This window comes from Xyrauchen texanus, chromosome 45 (assembly GCF_025860055.1).
Source record: "Xyrauchen texanus isolate HMW12.3.18 chromosome 45, RBS_HiC_50CHRs, whole genome shotgun sequence".
In the NCBI taxonomy this organism is placed as follows: Eukaryota; Metazoa; Chordata; class Actinopteri; order Cypriniformes; family Catostomidae; genus Xyrauchen; species Xyrauchen texanus.
This window is the reverse complement of record NC_068320.1, coordinates 24,292,732-24,312,732: the sequence shown is the minus strand read 5'-3', so window position 1 is coordinate 24,312,732 and position 20,001 is coordinate 24,292,732. Positions and strand designations below refer to the sequence as shown.

Here is a 20,001-nt window from a genome sequence, read left to right as displayed (position 1 = left end):
TTCAAAATATTGGCACCATTCACTTCCATTGTATGGACCTACAGAGCTGAGTAATTCTTCTAAAAATCGTAATTTGTGTTCTACTAAAGAAAGACACATCATATACATACGGGATACCATGAGGGTGAGTAAATGATGAGAGAATTTTCCTTTTTGGGTGAACTATCCATTTAACCTTTCAGAACCCCCTCGCACCAAAAAAAACAAAAGGTTGCATATTCCATTCTGGTAAAACCAAACTTTGTAAGCATGTATGTCAATCTGATTACAACTTTGTAAAGGCATTACAACTTTTCCGTATAAGGGGCGTTCACACTGGTAGCGATATTCAGATAAAAAGTTGTAAGAGAAGTAAGAGTTGGCAATTCTCAGTGACACAAGCGACTGTTGGTGATGCAACAAAGAAGATATACTTTTTTTTAATAAAAATTAAAAACACAATTGAAAAAAAACAAACTATAAAATAAAGTAAACTAAAATACATTTTCATGAATCCAAAACTAACTTGAATAAAATGAACCAAATGAAATTACCAAGATTCAATTTTAGTTTTTAATTCCCAGCATATTTATTACATATAAAAAATGCACAACCTGCCTTCATTAAAAGGAATATTCTGGGCTCAATACAAGTTAAGCTCAATCGACAGCATTTGTGTCATAATGTTTATTACCACAAAAAGTAATTTCTGCTCATCCCTCCTTTTCTTTTAAAAAGCAAAAATCAAGGTTACAGTAAAATACTTTCAATGGAAGTGAATGGGGCCAAATTTTGGAGGGATTAAAGGCAGAAATGTAAGTCTTAGGATTGTATAAAAGCACTTAAATTATTCATCTGTGAAAACTTGTATATTAGCTTAGGCAATTTGAGCTGTAAAGTTGTTTTAATGGTTGTTTTTACGTCATCAAGGCAATGAAGTTGTAAAATTGGATAGAACTTTACGCAGCGAATGTTAGCAAGCAATTTTACCACACTAAAATCGTTTTTAACCTGCATATTGTCTTGTGGCTATATTGTTGAATCAGAGTATTTTAATGTTTATGGATTGGCCCATTCACTTCCATTTTAAGTGCCTCGCTGGAACCCAAATTTCTGCTTTTTTTAAATAAAAAGTAGAGGCCAAATCGAAATGCATTTATGTGGTTATCAACCTTATGACTCAAATGCTGAAGTTTGAGCTTTACTTGTATTGAACCCGGAATACTCATTTAAACATGAACATTTCACTCGCTAGCCCCAAAATCCTAAAACTAAAATAAAAACAAACTAAACTGAAAGTAGAAAACACAAAAAAAAAGCTAAAAGTGAAAACTCGGGATTGGCATTTCAAGTAATTTTGTAGTCGAGTGTTTTGAATTAACACATTCAAAAAAGTAATTCTTAAATTCAACCTTCAGCCTTATAAAACATTGATGCATAAACAACAACGGCTAGATAAATAATACAAAAAAAAAACATTTGCACTCACACACAGAATCAAACATTTCAAGTCTTCTGAATTGATAATCGCTTTAAATAATGACAGAATGTTCTTTTTGGGTGAACTATTCCTTTAACAATGTCATGAAACCACAGCACTAACCAGTCAATCGAGTTTTAATGGCAGATTTATTCAGAAGCAGTTTCATCATTACCCATGACAGGCAAAGGTAAATCAAATTGCAATATTCGAGTAGTGTTTTTACCAGTCAATTCTACTATTGAACTCAATTACTTGTGACATCCCTAGGGAAAACTAACAAAAACTAAACTAAACTTAAAGTACAATGCAAACAGAACAGTGTGAACGCCCCTTTAGTCTAACAAACAACCTGCGCAGCTGCTAGAAGTTAGGAACACAAATTAATTGACCCCAGGGAATCGTAGTACAAGGCCTTGAGGGCAAGAATGAGAATCCACCTGCGCATAATTGGGATTAAATATTTATTTTTCTGCATGAGTATTACGTCCTATGAGGCATAGAGAATGATGATTTGATGGCCAGATGTTGGCACACAACATCCATCCCTGCTTCCCTGTTTTCCTCCCTGGATGACAGTTACCCCCCACCCTCCCGCACTGGTGACGGCAAACCCACAGGAGGATAATAGTTGACATGGCACAAAAAGACCAGCTGCTCCACAATCAATTATACAGCTAACGCTGTGTGATCTGAATCTACTGTAGCAGCCCTGTACATCAGGAGGGATAGCATAAATATATGGATTGACAAAATGTATGAGTTTAATTACATGTTGCCTTAATCGTGCTTGTACATTGGAGTTCAGTTCATGTGTTACATTACGAGAGGGCTGTATCTATAAAAAGACAAAACAGTACATTTCCGCCACATGTTTGAGATCACAGAATACGTTGTAGTTTCATTGCACGTTAAATTTGTGTTCTTGCACCTTATTTAAACTAACATGTATCATACTCTTTATTAAATCAAGAACGGTCATATTTATTAGAACAAATACAACCTACAAGTGATGCTGTTACCTGAGAAAATGAAAGGTTATTATTTGCCATTATATGCTACATCTCATGAACATGTGCAAAGCACTTTGCTTTTGGACAGCATTTACAGATTATGCAACGTCTGTATGTGACTCCTATGAGTTTGTGCCGACAAACACTCATTTAAGACCAGATCAGGAACAGATCAGGGGAGAAAATATTCCAAGGACTTCAAGTGGCCCCCTGGATGTGAGACCATCAGATTCCAGCATCCGTTTGCATTCTGGTGCTTGTCAAACGCCAACGCGTATGGAAAGATTGCATTTGCAAGCGGTCCTATTGAAGCTCAGCTCTGTGGCAAAGTTTATGTGTCAGATGTCCCTCAAAACAGACATCCGAGGGTTCAAAAACCAGACATGGAGCCTGTAGACAGACATTGAAACATACAGTTCAGTAACCAAAAGAAGAGCGACCTTGTTCCACGGAAAAGAGGGCACCATATTCCTAAAACTCCAAACACAGAGCCTCAAACTTCCCTCCCAATCCAAATCCTCAAATCCAGCGCTCAGATATTCTTAAAGTCACTCCACCGGTAGACTCACACCCGTCCTCTCACCCGACCTCCCTCACACGGCTGTATGCTGGGTGATGTCACTGCGGGGAGACATGGACATCTGACGGGTGAATTGGCTGAAGCTTGCCGCACGAGGTCGGGTGCGAGGGGCTGTGGCGGCCGGGGGTGGGGCTGGGGCGGGTGCGGGAAGGGCCGGACCAGAGTTGGTTTGCTGGAAGAGCTGAGAGGCTTGATCTGAGACCTGCAGCTCCTCCTGCTGTTCTTGAGTCAGGTCTTTGGAGAACAAGCTCTGAATAAGCTGTAGCTTCTCCTTTTCCTCATTCAAGAAGACATCCACTAGAAGGGTCTTCTCCTTCTTCAGCTGCTCACTGATGTTCTTGGGCACGTCTGGGATCACCCAGGCCACCAGCATGCTCATGGTTATCACGAGGTTCTGGAAGTGTGGGTGGAAAAAAAAATATCAACCACATATGTGTGTGTAATACATATATATATATATATATATATATATATACACATACACACACACACTGTACATTCAGGGTGAATTCAGGTGGGGCAAAGGAGGTCATACACTTCAGTGGCCATGAAGCTTCCCAGGTGTGAAAAACATATATATATATATATATATATATATATATGTTCCATTCATTAGATGGAAAGAACTTCTACACACCAGATGCTTCTAAGACATATAGTGCCTGCTCACAAGGCACATACTGTATAGTCATGACTGGAAAAACAAATATAAAACCACAGACTAAGTAATTATCACTAATGGATGCTCTTGCAAAAATGTCTTGCTGACTTTAACAACATAATCACAATAACCAATAGATTATCGGGTGAAACCCTTAAAGGTATAGTTCACCCCAAAATGAAAATTTGCTGATAATTGAATTACCCTTAGGCCATCCAAGAAGTATCGAAATTTCTTCCCTGAGGTTGAGTAAATTATCAGCAAATGGTCTTTTTTGGTGAACTTTTCCTTAGTTTCATTGTCTTTTCATAGAATAGTTTCCACCCACAGCTGCTGACAGCAACATTTCTACTGAATTACAGCATTTATTTTCACCAAAATATAAATGATTAATCCTAACGTGCAATGGCTTAAAGCATGCATTTCCATTTATATGTGGTTAAACCGTTTACAGTATATTGCTAAGGAAGCTATTCCAAAGGCTTTGCCATTTTTCTTTGGTTTTTGTGACTTTCATTTGTTAAGTTGTTGTTTTTAGTTTTTTTTACCATTAATGTTCCTGGTTCAACACACATTAGTTCAATCAACAGCATTTGTGGCATAATATTGATTACCACAAAAACATTTAGACGTCAATTTAGACATTGGGCCGGCTGTGGTTCAGGTGGTAGAGCGGGTCGGACACTAATCGCAGGGTTGGTGATGACTCCACATCCTGAAGTGTCCTTGGGCAAGACAATGAACCCCAAGTTGCTCCCAATGGCAGGCTAGCGCCTTGCATAGCAGCTCTGCCACCATGGGTGTATGAGTGAGTATGTGTGTGAATGGGTGAATGGGACATAGTGTAAAGCGCTTTGGTAACCACTAAGGTTAAAAAAAATGTGCTATATAAGTGCAGACCATTTACCATCTAAGTTCCTCCATTTACCCCAACATTTTCTATTGTAGATTTCTGGTGTTCATTATAAGAACTAAAACTATTGCATGGAGCATTCAGGAGCTTTATGATTTAAGGGTAGCTGTAAAATAAAAAAAACATTCTGTACCTGGAACAATATGACGAAGCCTAACCGAGCCGCTAGCACCGACCAGTACTGTTTGGAGAATTGGTAAGGCTCAGACGACCACGGTGGTTCTCTGTAGTCCTTGTACCTAAAATGAACAATAAGAACAAGACTCTAAACATTCCCGAGTCATTCAAGGCATATTGGTCTCCAGTGAGGATCTGTGTGCTGGTTGGCACTACAAAAAAACAGAAAATGTAAAACATATGTCCAACACATTCTTGCAGAAGGCCACAAAGGGCAAGACAACAAAACGCCACTATTAATCATGAGGAGATTTGAAAAAGATGTTTTTAATGTGGAAAGGAGGAAAGTTCTTTGTCTTGGAAAATGCAATGTTTTCCAATTTGGGATGCACTTATTATGTGAAAGTAATAAGACAAGTTATCATCCTAAAATTTAAAAAGTGGCAGTAAATATTTTGACATTTTTGAACACTTAAAGTTAAAAGTATCAGTATTTGAGAGCATATTATGAGGTCTGCTTCGGGACAGCTTTTCCAAGAATAACAACGTACGACTAGTTAGGTGCCGTTCACAATGACGTGTTTTTGCGTGCGTCTGCGCTAGGCTTGGGATCAATGGCTTTTTCACACATAGATAATCAGAAGAATTTCCTGATGATTATCAATATATCTGGGGATTTTTTTCAAATATATATATAGGGCTGCTCGTTGCACAATAGTCTCTTTAATAAAGTGTGAGTGGCAGAGTAAATTAAAGGGGGTCGCACACCGGATGCGTCTGCGGACGGCATGGCGCATTCTAAAATTAGAAAAAAAAATATTTTCTAAAATGTACGCACACAACACCAGCGCAACTACGGTGTGCAACTCGCACAGTTTTCCATTAAATTTGAATTTTATCCCCCAAATCATTATCAAACAACATTTGTTGAGACATCTGCATTCGGTTTCATTCACAACTTTTGTATTTTCTTTCAGCTCAAGTGTCGATTCGGTGTTCTGAGGAGTTCAGTTTGCAACTTCAGAGGACTTTGTGTTACTGTTGCGACAAAGTTAAAACGCTTGATTAACGGTAAGCCAATGTGTTTTCTCCTATGTGATGAGGGGCCACTGTGCCTTGTTAAAACCGCTCCAAATGTTGCCTATGATGATTGAATAAAATACAGCCTAATGCAATTAACTAACATGCTTGGAAAATAAATTATAAAGAGAGTGAGCAATTTCGGGTATGGGCTTCAACTAAATGCCCATGCAGACCTCTCAGCATATGCTTGAAAAGTGTGTTTGTGCTATAATACATTTGATTTCATTTTTTCTTATATATAATGCAAAAGACATTAATACATTTTAAAGTGTGGCTTAAGTGTCCAAATACTTTTTGGAGCCACTATATTTAATATTGACATTTATTTATTTACATTTCTTGGTACATTCTTGGTAATAATGATTGAAACTGTAGAGCATATTGAGACTATTTATACAAGGTCAAACTGCATTAGCCTTAATTCGTTAGACCAGAATGTTCCCCAAAGTTTTTATTTCCTTTTTTCAATTATGAAAGGTAAACTACGTTTTCAAGACTTCATGGCCATATACAGTAATCTAGCTGGAATGTGTTGGTTTTGATTTCTGCAGACTTCTTCAGTTATCTTCATCTAAAGACTTGATCCCTGGGCTGAAGTCCTTGTTTGGTTATAGTGGTGCAGAAAGAGCAAATATGGTGCAGTAAAACACAGGCTTGATTTGAGTCTTCATCCCTATTTTAGAACACAGACAAGCTCGCTTTCTTGCTCTTTTTCTATCTTTCCTCCTCTGAACAGACAGACAGAGGGTCACAGGAATCCAGACATCAGATTGCTACTTGTCTCTTTGGTCAGAACAACTGGTGTCCACTAACAAACGAGTGTAATCTCTTTCTCAACTGCCTGGACCAGAAAAAGCAGACATGGTCTGATAACAGCACTCTCCTTGACATGCTTCTGATATGAGTTATGAAGGCCGCTCAAGATAATCACTGCAGTGTTGAGATGTCACACTTAAGGGTGATGGATTCCCATTTAGAAGTCCACCCTGGAGAGATTTGGATGTTCTCAGTCCTACTTAGTTATCTACATGATTTGGATGTTGGTTAAATGGGGTTTGCTTTTGTGAGATTAACAAAGAGAATTCTTTCCAGAGAAATGATTAACACAATTACAATCCCCATCAACAACAGGAATAGGAACAGGAACAACAGCGTTGCTTCACTGGAAAATTGTTTGCTTACAAAACCATCTAGACCCACACAGAATCTGTGCATGCTTTTTCACTTTTCTTGTGCAGATTGTGGAGGAACATCAGCTGACTTCTGAAGAATGGACTACACTCTTTGGAAGATTTATTTGACAAAAACATTTTGAGTGCTACGCCCTTATTGGTAACTGAAACATCTAATAAACAAACACTAAAAGGGGATGTGTAGGTGCTTTGTGAACCGTTTAAATTCTGCAGAAGCCTAGTCAATATTACCAGGCTTATACAGAATCTGTGTCCGCAAACTTCCATAGAATCGGAACGCCCATCATTCATCAAATTCTACATTATGCCTTGTTGTATATTTAATATTTTGTACCAATTTTTTGGTAATTTCTTTTACCAATAATACTTAATTGTTTCTGTGTTTTCAGACAGCAAATTGTGTGCCCTTTTACTCCATTTGCCATCTGAAAATACAAGAAAAAATATGGTTGTTAAAAAAACCGTGGTACTCACGGTTAAAATTGACTGCCCATTGAAAATTAATGGGAAAGACCAAAAAAAACAGAGCAATGTTTTTTTTAAATCTGTCAAATACAAATAAATAAATCAGCCACAATGCAACAGACAGAAATTACAGGGTAAGACTCAGGACAAAACACACGCACACACACATAATGCACACACAGAACAAGGGTATGAATAAGTGGAGCGTTATCGCCTATTTTGGTCATTGTTGGCATTGTTGGCCCCCCCCCACACACACACACACACACACACACACACCACACACATACATGTTTACAAAATAAATGTTTACTAAAGAAAGTTTGAAATTGCTAAATATTTCTGATTTATACTCTAATTGAATTTTCTGAATTTTGCAGTTAGTTTCGGTTTCTTGATGTTCATTTTCTTGACATTATTCTGCATTTACTTTTTTATGATTTTAATTAATTATTCATAGAAAAATGCTTATTCTGTGTCTTCTATTTGTAACACCATGGTCAGGTTTGATGAGCAGCATAATGGCATAACTTCAACTTCAAAATACGTTTTAAAATGTTAAACTTTGACAAATAATAGTTTGTTAATGACTAAATCTATATCCAAATACATATCTTGTAATAAAATATACAATTAGGTTACAACAAGCCATCAGACTACACAGTACAGCAGGTGGCTACAACATCTACTGGCTGGTACTGGTATGAAATGGTTCAAGGTTCATGGTTTCAAGTCATGTTATTTATATTTTGTTCACCAGATAGCAGCAATCTGCCTCCAATTTCTGTCACATTCTCATATTTTCTTCATGTTTCAATTTATAGAACCATAGGAGGGTTAATTCGATTTCAATGTACTACTATAATAAGCAAAGTAAACAACTCTTCCGACAAGCACTCTTGTTCATTAGCCTAACTGTTGGTCGTTTATGGCAACACAAATCTGGTGCAATAGCATAAAATGTGCGGTAACAGATGTATGTTTACAATAACAATTATTACAAGGATCTTACCTGCAGACTGTGATGTCTTTGCCAAGACTGGAGATGTTTGGTATAGTTCCTGCTTTAAAGTTGCTGACATTGAAGAAAGAGAGTGTGTGGTTGATGAAGCCATGCATGGTGCCCGTCTCGCTGTACATGTACTGGTAGACCAGGCGAGGGATAAAATCTGACGTGAAGGAGATGACAAATGCCTGAAATGATAACACAAGTTTCAAAGAGCGAGTGGGGAAAAACTACCATTAACTGCATCTAACGGAGTACATTATGTAAGGTCACTGATAGATTCCAGACCACTAAGGAACACACAAAACTCAAGGTAATCCTCACAGAGAGTAGTGCCATTCACAAAGGGTAGCATTTAATTGGATTAGAAGGGCAATTTCAAACTCTCACATTAATCGAATGCTTGACTTGTGAAGATAAACACAGCTGGAGTCAATCAGATTTCGGGCTACTGAGTAAATATGGCTTCCTTAATAAAAGTGAGACTTACTCTCAATACTCTTCTCATATTGGTAACATCACATCAATTAAAGTAAACCTGCTGGGGCTTTATAGTTCATTTTAGAGTATGAGAGCCAAGCACGAAAGATGTCTGCAGAGGAACTGCCTGAAATAATCTTACAAAACACAGTTTCACCCAGTAAAGACTGTGACAAATCAACTGTGGAGGTGGGGAAAAAAATGGGATATGAATTGATTTCTTTTATCAATAGCGTACAAATGATGTATAGAAACAATATTGGAAACCAGGCTAGGCCACACTAGACATTCGTTTATCCTAAGTTCAAAGAAATCATATGAACACTACAGGCTAATGAAAACAAAAAGATCTCTTGAGAATTGGTACAACATGGGGCTTTTTGGATCCCTCTTCCATAAAGAGGACTTGTATGACTAGCGTGTCTAAAGTAGGAGAGTAATAGCAGAAACTCACATTGATGATGACTGAGAATTTGCCCATACCACTCAGAATGTTGTACCAGATACCTATGCGATGAAACATGATTTCAGAGGTTACATTAGAGGATACAGGGGGTAACTCTTATAGAATTGACAGAATATATAAATTGCTATGGTGAAAATATGTTTACCAATATCTTTAGCCCTCACGGCATCCGGCCTTCGAAGCTCTGTGACAAACTTCTTGGCATCAAGACGGATCTCAATGACGTTGTTTAGGAGGGCAAAAAGTGGAGCCAGTGGGAATGAGGCCACAAATAGTGACACAAAACCAAACTGAATAACTGCAGAACGATAAACAAACAAGATGAAGTTTATTTCATGTTTATTTGGTCAAAAACAAGAAAGTAGCAGCACATGAACACACTCACTAAGACAAACCCTGAAGGGAGAAATACTCATACATTGACAGGACAGTTCACTCCATGAACTGCATGCTGATTTGGACTCTTACAAATGTTTATATGGGGTGACGGGGGGCGGGGGGGGGTTGCGTGATATGAGCATGAAGCGATCATCTGTGTTCCGCAACAGCTTTCGGGTCCTTGAATAATATACAATGTGTGAGTAAGTGCAGACGGTGGACTTTCTGGTGCCCTCCTAGGGTAAGATGGTGCCCTAAGCAGACTGCGTAGACTGCTTATAGGGAGTGGCGGTACAGTATGCAGACAAAATAACATCTCCATATATTACAAAATGCATCAGTACAATGGGGAAGCGTTAACTAATTTGATGCAGTGACTGTGTCGAATGTTCAAGGAACACAGCCTTACCTAGAATGGGTGTCAAACATACAGCTGATTATCTGTCAATCATCAACACATGCAACATAAGCCTTGTGGGAAACAGCATTTCCTTCATTGGCTTGATTGACACTTGGCTTTTTTTCTTTGCAACAGCCAAACAATGGCTGAGAGAGATCATGCTGTTGGGTATCCTACAAAAACATCTAACGGCGTGTCAGATTGACCAGGTAGACACATTTTCTCGTATCTTTAACAGTATGTAAGTGGAGCTCTCACTAAGGGTCTTCAGTTCTTCTGCTATCCTTCCAATCATTTCTTTGTTCAACAAGCATTTGTAAGTGCATCTTCAATGGGCAAACATTTGCAAGCTATTTTACTTGGCTGTGGATAAAAGCATCAATATATTTTTCAGAAAAGAATCACAAGTGCAGGTATTCACACGAACAGGTTCTGAGAGGCAATTACGCAACTCGCTGGCACTCTAGAGACTCAACTTTAAACAAAATTCCCACATCAAACTAAGCTCAACCTCAAGATAGTGAACCACAATCTACTTCTCAGATCATACAAAGAAAAGTATTCTGCATCAGAAAATTAGTTCATATAACCTGTGCACTATATCCCAAGAACATGTGTGCTATATTCCAAGTCTTCTGATTAGGGATGTGTACTGATCTGTTTCTCACCAACACCTATCATATTGCTTCTGAAGATATGGATTTAACCACTGGAGCCACATGGTCTAAGTCACCTACAGAGCTGATACCTATCTGGGATGGCATGAGGATGTAAATGATGGGAAAACTACCCATTTAACGCAATGTTGTCATTATGGGATTAATAATGGTCATTCAAATTTGCATTGGTGTTCAGATGTTTGACATGGTGTCAAGTGGCTGTTTACCCACTAGAGTTTCAGATCTTTTGCAGGTGCCTTCATGTGAACTCGCATAAACACTGAGTCAGTTGTGTATCACTGTATTCCACATGCTAGTGAATGAAGCCCCTTTTCCGATTGTACACAGCTGGACAACAAATGGCGGGCTATTGGTCTCATTCATAGACTCATTCATAAGTTTTACCTCGAAAATATTTGTGAACTTTAATAACTATGCTTTAGCGTCTTTCGTAAAACAACAACACTGGGACGTGTCAAATGTAGAGATGTATGCATTCCAACAAGCTGCGACAGGGGATGATTTAGATTAACCAGATGAGTTCATCCTGGGGAAGCTGTACTTTCACTTTCACACAGAGTCATGTGACACTCACTCATCTCCATGTATTCAGGTGTGAGACCGTCAAACGGCTCCAGGTCGTAATCTTGGTACCACTGTTGGCGGCGTCCCGGCTGCTCCATAATCTCCTTGGGGCCCGTTCCTTGTCCTTCAGGGTGCGACACAGCTTCTTCAGCTTTCTAAAGCAAGGCATTGGAAAAAAAAAAAAAGGGAAACATACTGTAAACAAAACTAAATCTTGCTGTAAAACTGGATATTTTCCAAAATGGCCCAGATTTGATTGTGAGTCAAGTGTCTTGTTTGTTTTCCGAGAACTAGATATGTATCTTACACAAACACATGGTTCATCTAAATGATGTGTGCTTTGTTTATATTTACTTGTGCTTGCTCAGGCAAGCATGACTATTATGATTCCTCATACTTAGGATTGGCGGATTTTCAAAACCCCACCCTAAGTATTAAAGTTTAGTGCTTCACTCATCCTGCACTTGTCTTGTTCCGTCATCAATGACACCTCAGATCATGTTCATTAGGTGGTCGATTAAATGGGCATATAATCCCATAGATTTAGAATGAAGGTACCAAAGCCATATCTAGGGACCTGAATATCAGACTTGGGGTTCTTTTGACCTGCTGACCACCCAGAAAACCCTAGCAACTGGATAGCAAAGCGCTTACAACCACTCAGCACCACAGATATACATACATAAATGCAGCATTAGCGCTTGTTCCCATGGACGATGATTTGTCGTCAAGTCCGCCATATTGGAAAGGTCAAGAGCCATCGGTCAACCCATGAAAGTGCATTGACAGGTGAGGTCTGCAACAGTCGGGAGTCTTTTACAGGCAATTGATTGATTTCACAAGATTTGATTTATTATAAACATCAGACAATATTGCAGATGATGTAAAATTTCCAAATTAAACAGAGTATTGATCAAATTTTCTTAAACTGTAATAATGTCGACGTAACACTGTGAACCCTAAAGACCCTAAAACGACCAAAAAAAATGTAGAGCTCAAATAATTTATAAAAATTAGTTTTAACTGAAAAATGTATGCAAGTGTTTTTTTTATTTTTATTATAAGCTTAACAATTTATGCTTTTAAACCATTCAACAATTGGCCATTCACTTCTTTTGCAAGTAATTAACACTAACCTCAAATATTTTTTTTAAGAAAAGAAGGGACGAGTCAAAATAATTTATGTTTTGTGGTAATCAACATTATGCCACAAATGCTGTCGATTGAGCTTAATTTGAATTGAACGCTGAAAATTATTTTAAGTCATATAGCACAGATCACTCACATTGTAAGTACTCTCCAAATTGCAAACCATATTAAACAAGTAGACTAAACTTTTGATTAAAATGAGAAATAATTTCGGTGTCATTTGTGTAGTGGTCTAAACCACATAACTGGTAAACTGGTAATCAGAAGGACGCTGGTTCGATCCCCACAGCCACCACCATTGTGTCCTTGAGCAAGGCACTTATCTCCAGGTTGCTCCAGGGGGGATTGTCCCTGTAATAAGTGCACTGTAAGTCACTTTGGATAAAAGCATCTGCCAAATGCATAAATGTAAATGTAAATGTATTGTAGTCTATAGTTGACACGCATATTCATAAAGCCCTTAAATTATTTGGTATTGCACAGATATTAAATAACGTCCACTATTCATAATTGCCATTAAGTGATCCAGTCTTCTGGTCATCCATTGATATTCAGAGTTTTACAATAGTTACTACTGTAAATAAATCCTTCTGGATGCAAAATATATGATGTTTCCACACTAAAGCATCCTTTGCTGCACTCTGAGGCATCTCCTCCATTGACTCACATACAAACAGGTCAGCTTGTTGATCGTACCAAGATGGCAGCGTAGCTGACGTATGCTCACTAGCCGAATATGGTAGCTATGTATATAAGAATATGTATATATCTATATAAGAAATTGCATAGCAACGCACTAACAACCACCCAGATCACCTTAACATTGCGACATGTTTTGCTTGTTCAAGCACCAAAATGTAAAAAGTTTGTGAATTCTATCATCACATAAAAAATCTAAAACTAAAAAGATTTATAAATAAAAGGTTAATTTTTCTTTGTGTGGTTCAATTCAGTAAATTCAGTCATGTGAATGAACTTGAAATAGCAAGAATCTTGGCCAGACATTTCATTATTTGTATGGCATAAACACACACAAAAGCCAGGAGGATGCCTGTCAAATCTCGCTATTTTAGGACACATCTGACCACAGGCAATGTTCACTTTTTTAAGTGTCTGTTCCAGCCTGGTCAAATGGAAAGGAAACAATTAAATCAAGATGAAACCCCAAAACACAAACAGAACGACTGGAAGCCCAACATGTGTCACTCAAGTCTCAAAAACACCTGACAATATCATAGAATCAGTGGAGATCACCCTAAGTAACTCCCAGAGTGTTTGGGAGCTATTCCACATTTAAAGAGCCTCTTATTAAAGACACAAAGGAAAAGTTGCTTACATAAGCAGGCAAATGCCTAGGTTTAGGAAAACAAGGAAATTAGAAATAAGAGTAATAAAAAGTCGTAAAGCTCAATAGCTTGATGTAACAGGATCTATTTGACCATTGATGCATGCCAGCAAACATGTCCATAAATTTGCCAATTACTGCCATGCTATCCAGACCACAAAATACAATTTAACGTAATTTTATATGAGGTTTAATTCCACGTCATTAAAACAGGATGGAATGTGAAAAAGCCTCGCTCTGGGTTATAGTCCTTAAAGTCCTTAAAGGGATAGTTCATCCAAAAATGAAACTTCTGTCATCACTTGCTCACCCTTATATTATTCAAACCTGCATGACATTGAGCATTAACATCATTCAAAAGTCTCTTGTGTTCCACAAAAGAAGGAAATTCATACAAGTCAATTATGACAGAATTTTCCTTTTAGTGTGATTGTTATGTTAATGTTAGTTTGGAGTCATTGGAAGGCCAAATAAAGTAGGGAAAATGGTCCATATCTCTTTAGTATATTAACATTCTGAATAAAACCCTTCAAATGCATCTGCTGCATTATTTAGTCTCCAAAACTACAGCCCACATTACTATTTAATGCACGCCTTTGTATCATAAGTGCTTTCCTCCATCCGTGATAAAGCGCTCGTTTACCAGCTGTTAAAATGCATTTGTATTCAGGAATGCGTTTTAAGACACACGCAGAAACCCACTGACGGCAAGGACTGATCAACGCCAACTCAAGCGGACATTAAAAAGGACACAGCCCCCTTTTTAAAACATCTACAGCTCTATTTTGTGCATTCACATTATTATAATGTAGTTGGATGGCATGACACTGCAGTCTGTTGGGAGATTAGATGTGCAATGTAGGTCAGGTCTCTGTGTGGAGGGATATCGAGAGCTCCCGTCCCCTCTGGCCTTTATCGTGGTACATTTGCACCAAGCTCAGTGTGCTTTTCCCATGAAAAAATTAAAAGGTGAGTATTTATAGAACTGGACGGAAGAATGACTTTGTTCTTTTTTCATGGGCTGTACTGCTTTTTTGATTTGCATTCTTAAAATGAACTACTTTGTGTTTGGCACTTGTTCCTCGTGGACTAGCCACTCAGAACCACCCAGAGCATGACAAAGACTTCAGCGAGGTCAAACAGCGCCACTCACGAGAGATACCAGCCAATGGAAATGGCACACAAGGTCAACTGCAATGACAAGTTCATGGAACATGGAAAATACTTATCTTTTGCACTACAGCTGTGTTTATGCATGATTATAAATAAATGAAATCATTAAAAAAACTATACAGTCATGACATGAATCATTAAATCACTAAATAAACTAGTTGTTAAAGTAAAATAGTTTGTGTCCATTTTCAATTGAGTTGAGTTTACAAGAAATATTTTACTGTACCAAGCTCAGCCAAAGATGAAAAACAACCCCTGCCTAACTCACTAACCAGAAAGTTCAAATAAATACACTTTGAAAGGTGACTCCCACTGTTGTTGATTGATGTGCCAAAAACCACAGCCCTGAAAATAAAAAAAAGACACTAAGCTCATGCTTAAATGAACAATAATCCCAAAGATAATGCTAAAATGAAAATGGCCACAAACTTGTGCAAAAATAAAATCAAAATAACGGGGGCATTTATTGATTTAATGATTTTAAAGTTATTTAACTATTTATTTAAATGATTTAATTTAAGTAATTTGGCCCTCCTTCATTTAAAGCAATAAGAACCTGCTTAAATATATTATGCTGTTATCTAGTTGCATTGGCAGCATTTAGTGTAAATAGTTTTGCTCAAATGCTGTTTAATGCGGTTGCTCTAATTAAGATCCTTATTGTTTTTGTGGCAGAAAAATACAGCTCTGATTTAACAAAATACATTACATGCATACATTACATACATTACATGCTGAGCCGCAGGGAACAAAAGACACATGCCCAGAGCATTTTCACACACCTATACCGAGGGAGGTCAGCTCAGTTTACAGCAGTCGCAGAAGTTAGAGCAAACCGCCTGACAAAGATTTGGAAATAAAGTCAAGCGGTAGCATTCTGAGTGAAATGCTGAATTATAAATAAGGGTTCTTCTGTTATCAGATAATGGATCTGTCACGCAGTATTCGTGCACCAATGAGATTTCTTAAGAATAGAGTGAGTTTTTGATTTTTAAGGAAATAGATAAGGTAAAGGAACATAGAAAACAGATTGTTTCTGGTGTTCTTCTGAAGGACGAGAGGAAATGGGTTCAAAGGGATTTCCAGAGAACAAGAGTCCACTCAGAGGTCCATTCTGCAACCCAAAGGAAATCACATCCTAGATTTTTTTTTATATAATTTGGTATGCTCAGGCATTACAGTGGGCATACAACACACACAGCAAAATACTGTATATACAGGCCTATGACACCACACCTAAACTTCTCTCACTCTCTTATTATTAAGGTTTGTCTGTATGCGTTTTTATCTGTATCTGTATGCAGCTGAGATTCGTCCTTCACCACCCGGATTGAGGCGAGTCACTACGCCACCACGAGGACTTAGAGCGCATTGGGAATTGGGCATTCCAGATTGGGAGAAAAAGGGGGAAAAAAAAAAAAAAGAAAAGAAAAGAAAAAAAATCATTTTTTTGTAATTTAGTGCTGACGTGATCCATCACTTGTGCAAACATGCAAAAGGAATCTAGCCAATTAGACAACAAGAAGAGGCATGGGGATAAAGTCTGAGGGCATAGAAAGAGTGCAATAAAAGGAAGTGGAGAGAGGCAGGATTGGGGGGAAAAAATTATAAAGTGATGCAATCTAATGATTTCCTGTCAATATATACGCCTACAGTAGCTGAAGTAGGATGTAAAATATCTACCGTTTATATGAAAGAATGATCTTTCTAAGGTTTCCTGGTAAACAAGCTTTTGGAATAACGTAATCGGACCAGTATTTGAGGAACTTACGGAATGCCAATCTCGAAGATGTTATTCTGAATAAGCTGCTTCCCCAACATAATGATACTGAGCTGAATGCAGAGTTCAATCAGGCAGCCTCCAGGAGCACACTGAAAGAGATGTTTTCACAGTTACATACTACTGAAATTATGTCACAACCATCCATACTGAAGAAATAGTGCTGAAAATGACATTGGACGCAGCTGGAATTCTAAAGGGACACATGTATGCAAACCCATACTCACCTCTTCCATACGGTAGTCATTGAAGACATAAACATAGTCACCGGGGCGGCCTGCAAACCTGTAAAACCCCAAGAGCAATGGTCAGTGCTCCCTAAGGTCTCTCCCTAAGAATGAAAGTGTCCAGGGTCACATTCCTGTCTTATTTGAGGTCAGATGTGTGTGCTGCAATAAAAAAACTTGCAGAGGCAAATGTGTGTACTTATAACCAGAAAAAGAAAGCCCTGGCTCTAACTCACTCAATATCTAGCACTCAATTCACTTTGTGAATTGTCTTTTTAGTACAGCATTTGTCCCATAAAATTGACAATGCAATAAAATTTGTTAGAAATTAAGGGGAGCTCAGGGCCACCAAAGTGACAAAAATGCCATAAAATATCAGATGGTGTTGATTTAATTTTATGGGTAATAGCGCATTCACATACAACACAAACGAGCGTTTCGCGCAGCAATGAATGGACACGAATTCGCACTGGGCAGCTTGAATGACGTGACTCGAACATGCAAAATCGCTTTATTTGCAAGAAATTCGCTTGATGCGTGGTTGCGAAAGTATGGAAGCCTTAAAAAAATTGTTTTTCTCTCTTCAAAAAAAGGAATGCTATACCAACCTTGGCCACCAGGGTCCACTATCAGTAAACATGTAATCTTATGCATTTAATGCTTTCTCTGTTGATAGATATAAGATTACATGTTTACTGATAGTGGACCCTGGTGGCCAAGGTTGGTACCGCATTCCTTTTTTTGAAGAGAGAAAAAAAAAATTTGAAGAGAAAAAAAAAGATTTTGAAGAGGAAAAAAAAAAACATTTTGAAGAGAGAGAGAGAGAAAATAAATTTCACCGTTTTTTTTTTTCACCTTGCGGTTCAGGGCTTCTGTATGAAAGCCTAACAGCATTGAGATTGTCCGGATGTTACTGACGTAATGACATAGTAGCAGAAGAAATCTGGAAAAATGGATGAAAACCAGGCACCCGGAATTGTATGACACAACGTCATTCATGTACAAAGACCGGATGAAAAAAAAGACATCGCTTGGAGGAAAGTGCGCGAGGAAGTTGGACTACCAGGTGAATTCTGAAAATATGCGCGTCTACTTGATTCCAGCTATTGGTTGTATTTTACTATGAACCAAGTCGTAGAAGCCCCGCCTCCTGTCCTTTTCCGGAAGAGAATTGGGAGTTTAAACACAAATGTATAATCCAGCGCTCAAACTCGCTTCACGTTGTATGTGAACGCACCATAAGATTAAATATATTCACAGTCTAATTATTAAAATGGAGAACTAGGTACATTTATTTATTCATTAAAAGTACAAAAATGCCCCTTAATAGAAAAGATAGTTTCTGACACTGCTCTCCACCTACCTCCCTTTGAAGAAGGCCACGTAGAAGATGGGTGCATAAGCATTCATGAACTTCAGGAGGAAAGCCTTCAGAATCAGACGCTCCTCAAAGTTCGTCTCTGTTTTGGGGATCTCTGTACATGAATTCAAAAGCAGTTGGGGTTAAGACACGAGGTTCTGAATGAGCTGCCCACAGTTTCAATAGTCTTAAACCTCCTTTGATGTTCTGACAAATATAGTAAAAAGGAGTCGCTTGGAAATGTCTTTTGACACTTTTCACAACATCTTTCTCTTTAGCAATTTCTCTTAGGTGGGGTTGAAAGTTGTGAAATTAAGCTCCTCAGAAGTGTTCCGATAAAATGTTGGGTCAAAAGGCATAAACTGAGCCTGGATTACAAGGCTTTTTCCTTCTAAATCTTTATCTGCATCAGGACGGGGCTGTGCCAAAATAACATTGCCAATAAATGTACCTTATTTCCATAATGCATTCATTAATAGGTTCAGATAGGGAAAGCGCCCAAATTCCAGTTGGCCTCATAAAATTTAATCAGGCTTGAAACCGTGGGTTTGGAAGTAGGTTAAAGCACCAGGGTGAGCCGTACTCAGTAGATTGATTGTATGTGGTCAGACAGTGAAGTGAGAGTGAAAATCTATGTCTTATTTAGAAAGCGATAACACATGCTTCCGCCCTTTCCTTCCCTACACATCCACAGAGACTCTCATATATTAAAACATCTCTTAAGAAAATCTCTGTGATGCTTAACTGACAAGCAGAGTTTTCTCCAGCGCTCCTGGAGCGGCAAAGATGAGCTCAATCAAACATTCATGCCATGTGGGTGGGTGGAAAGGGGAAGAAGGGACATCAACAGCAGATGTGCCGTTAGGAAATTGACCAAAGTCACCTTTGAGGTTTATTTAACCTTTTCATTGAACGTATGTCATGGAATGAGGAGCGCCGCCGTACAAAGGCAAAACTGCCCAAAAAAATATTTTTTTTTTAAAATGGCTTCAAAGTTTAAATGATTGTCCAGCCAAATGGGAATTTTAAAACAGTCTCACTCCATTTTCTCTGATTCAGAGTAAAGTTGAGCCGAACCTGACTTTCGGAAGACGTATCATAGTCTAAGGTAGGGCTGGGTATTGATGCAGATTTCCCAAATCAAATTCGATTCACAAACTCTTGATTCAATAATGTCCATTTTGCTTATATATGAAAGTAATTATCTCTCTGCTAATGCAGGTAATTATACAGAGGACCTTCTAACTAGGTAAATTACGAAAATATTCCATCCATCCATCCATCTTCTATAGCCATTTGTCTGGAGCATATCCCAGCGGTCCAGGGACGGATTAACCACTGGACCGATTGGGCCGTTGCCCAGGGGCCTCTAAACCCAAAGGGCCCCAAGCTCAAAATCAATTATTTATTTGTTTTGAGATACCTATTATAAATCCACATGAATGTCAGCCTTATGTGAACTTCTATTTGTTCAGCCGAATGTGTGCTGGACCGCAGGAGCACAAGCAC

The 20,001-nt window shown here is 38.3% G+C and overlaps 1 protein-coding gene across 1 annotated transcript in view; it reads right to left on the bottom strand.

Moving 5' to 3' along the window:
- Positions 1–575: 575 nt before the first annotated feature.
- Positions 576–20,001, bottom strand: part of ano2b (anoctamin 2b) — a 55,300-nt gene continuing 35,874 nt past the window's right edge. The window contains 10 exon segments of the mRNA XM_052118549.1: positions 576–3,446; positions 4,760–4,865; positions 8,497–8,678; positions 9,425–9,477; positions 9,582–9,734; positions 11,469–11,564; positions 11,567–11,613; positions 16,897–16,997; positions 17,133–17,190; positions 18,496–18,607. Of these exon segments, the coding sequence (XP_051974509.1) occupies positions 3,066–3,446; positions 4,760–4,865; positions 8,497–8,678; positions 9,425–9,477; positions 9,582–9,734; positions 11,469–11,564; positions 11,567–11,613; positions 16,897–16,997; positions 17,133–17,190; positions 18,496–18,607 (1,289 nt within the window). The 3' untranslated portion in view covers positions 576–3,065.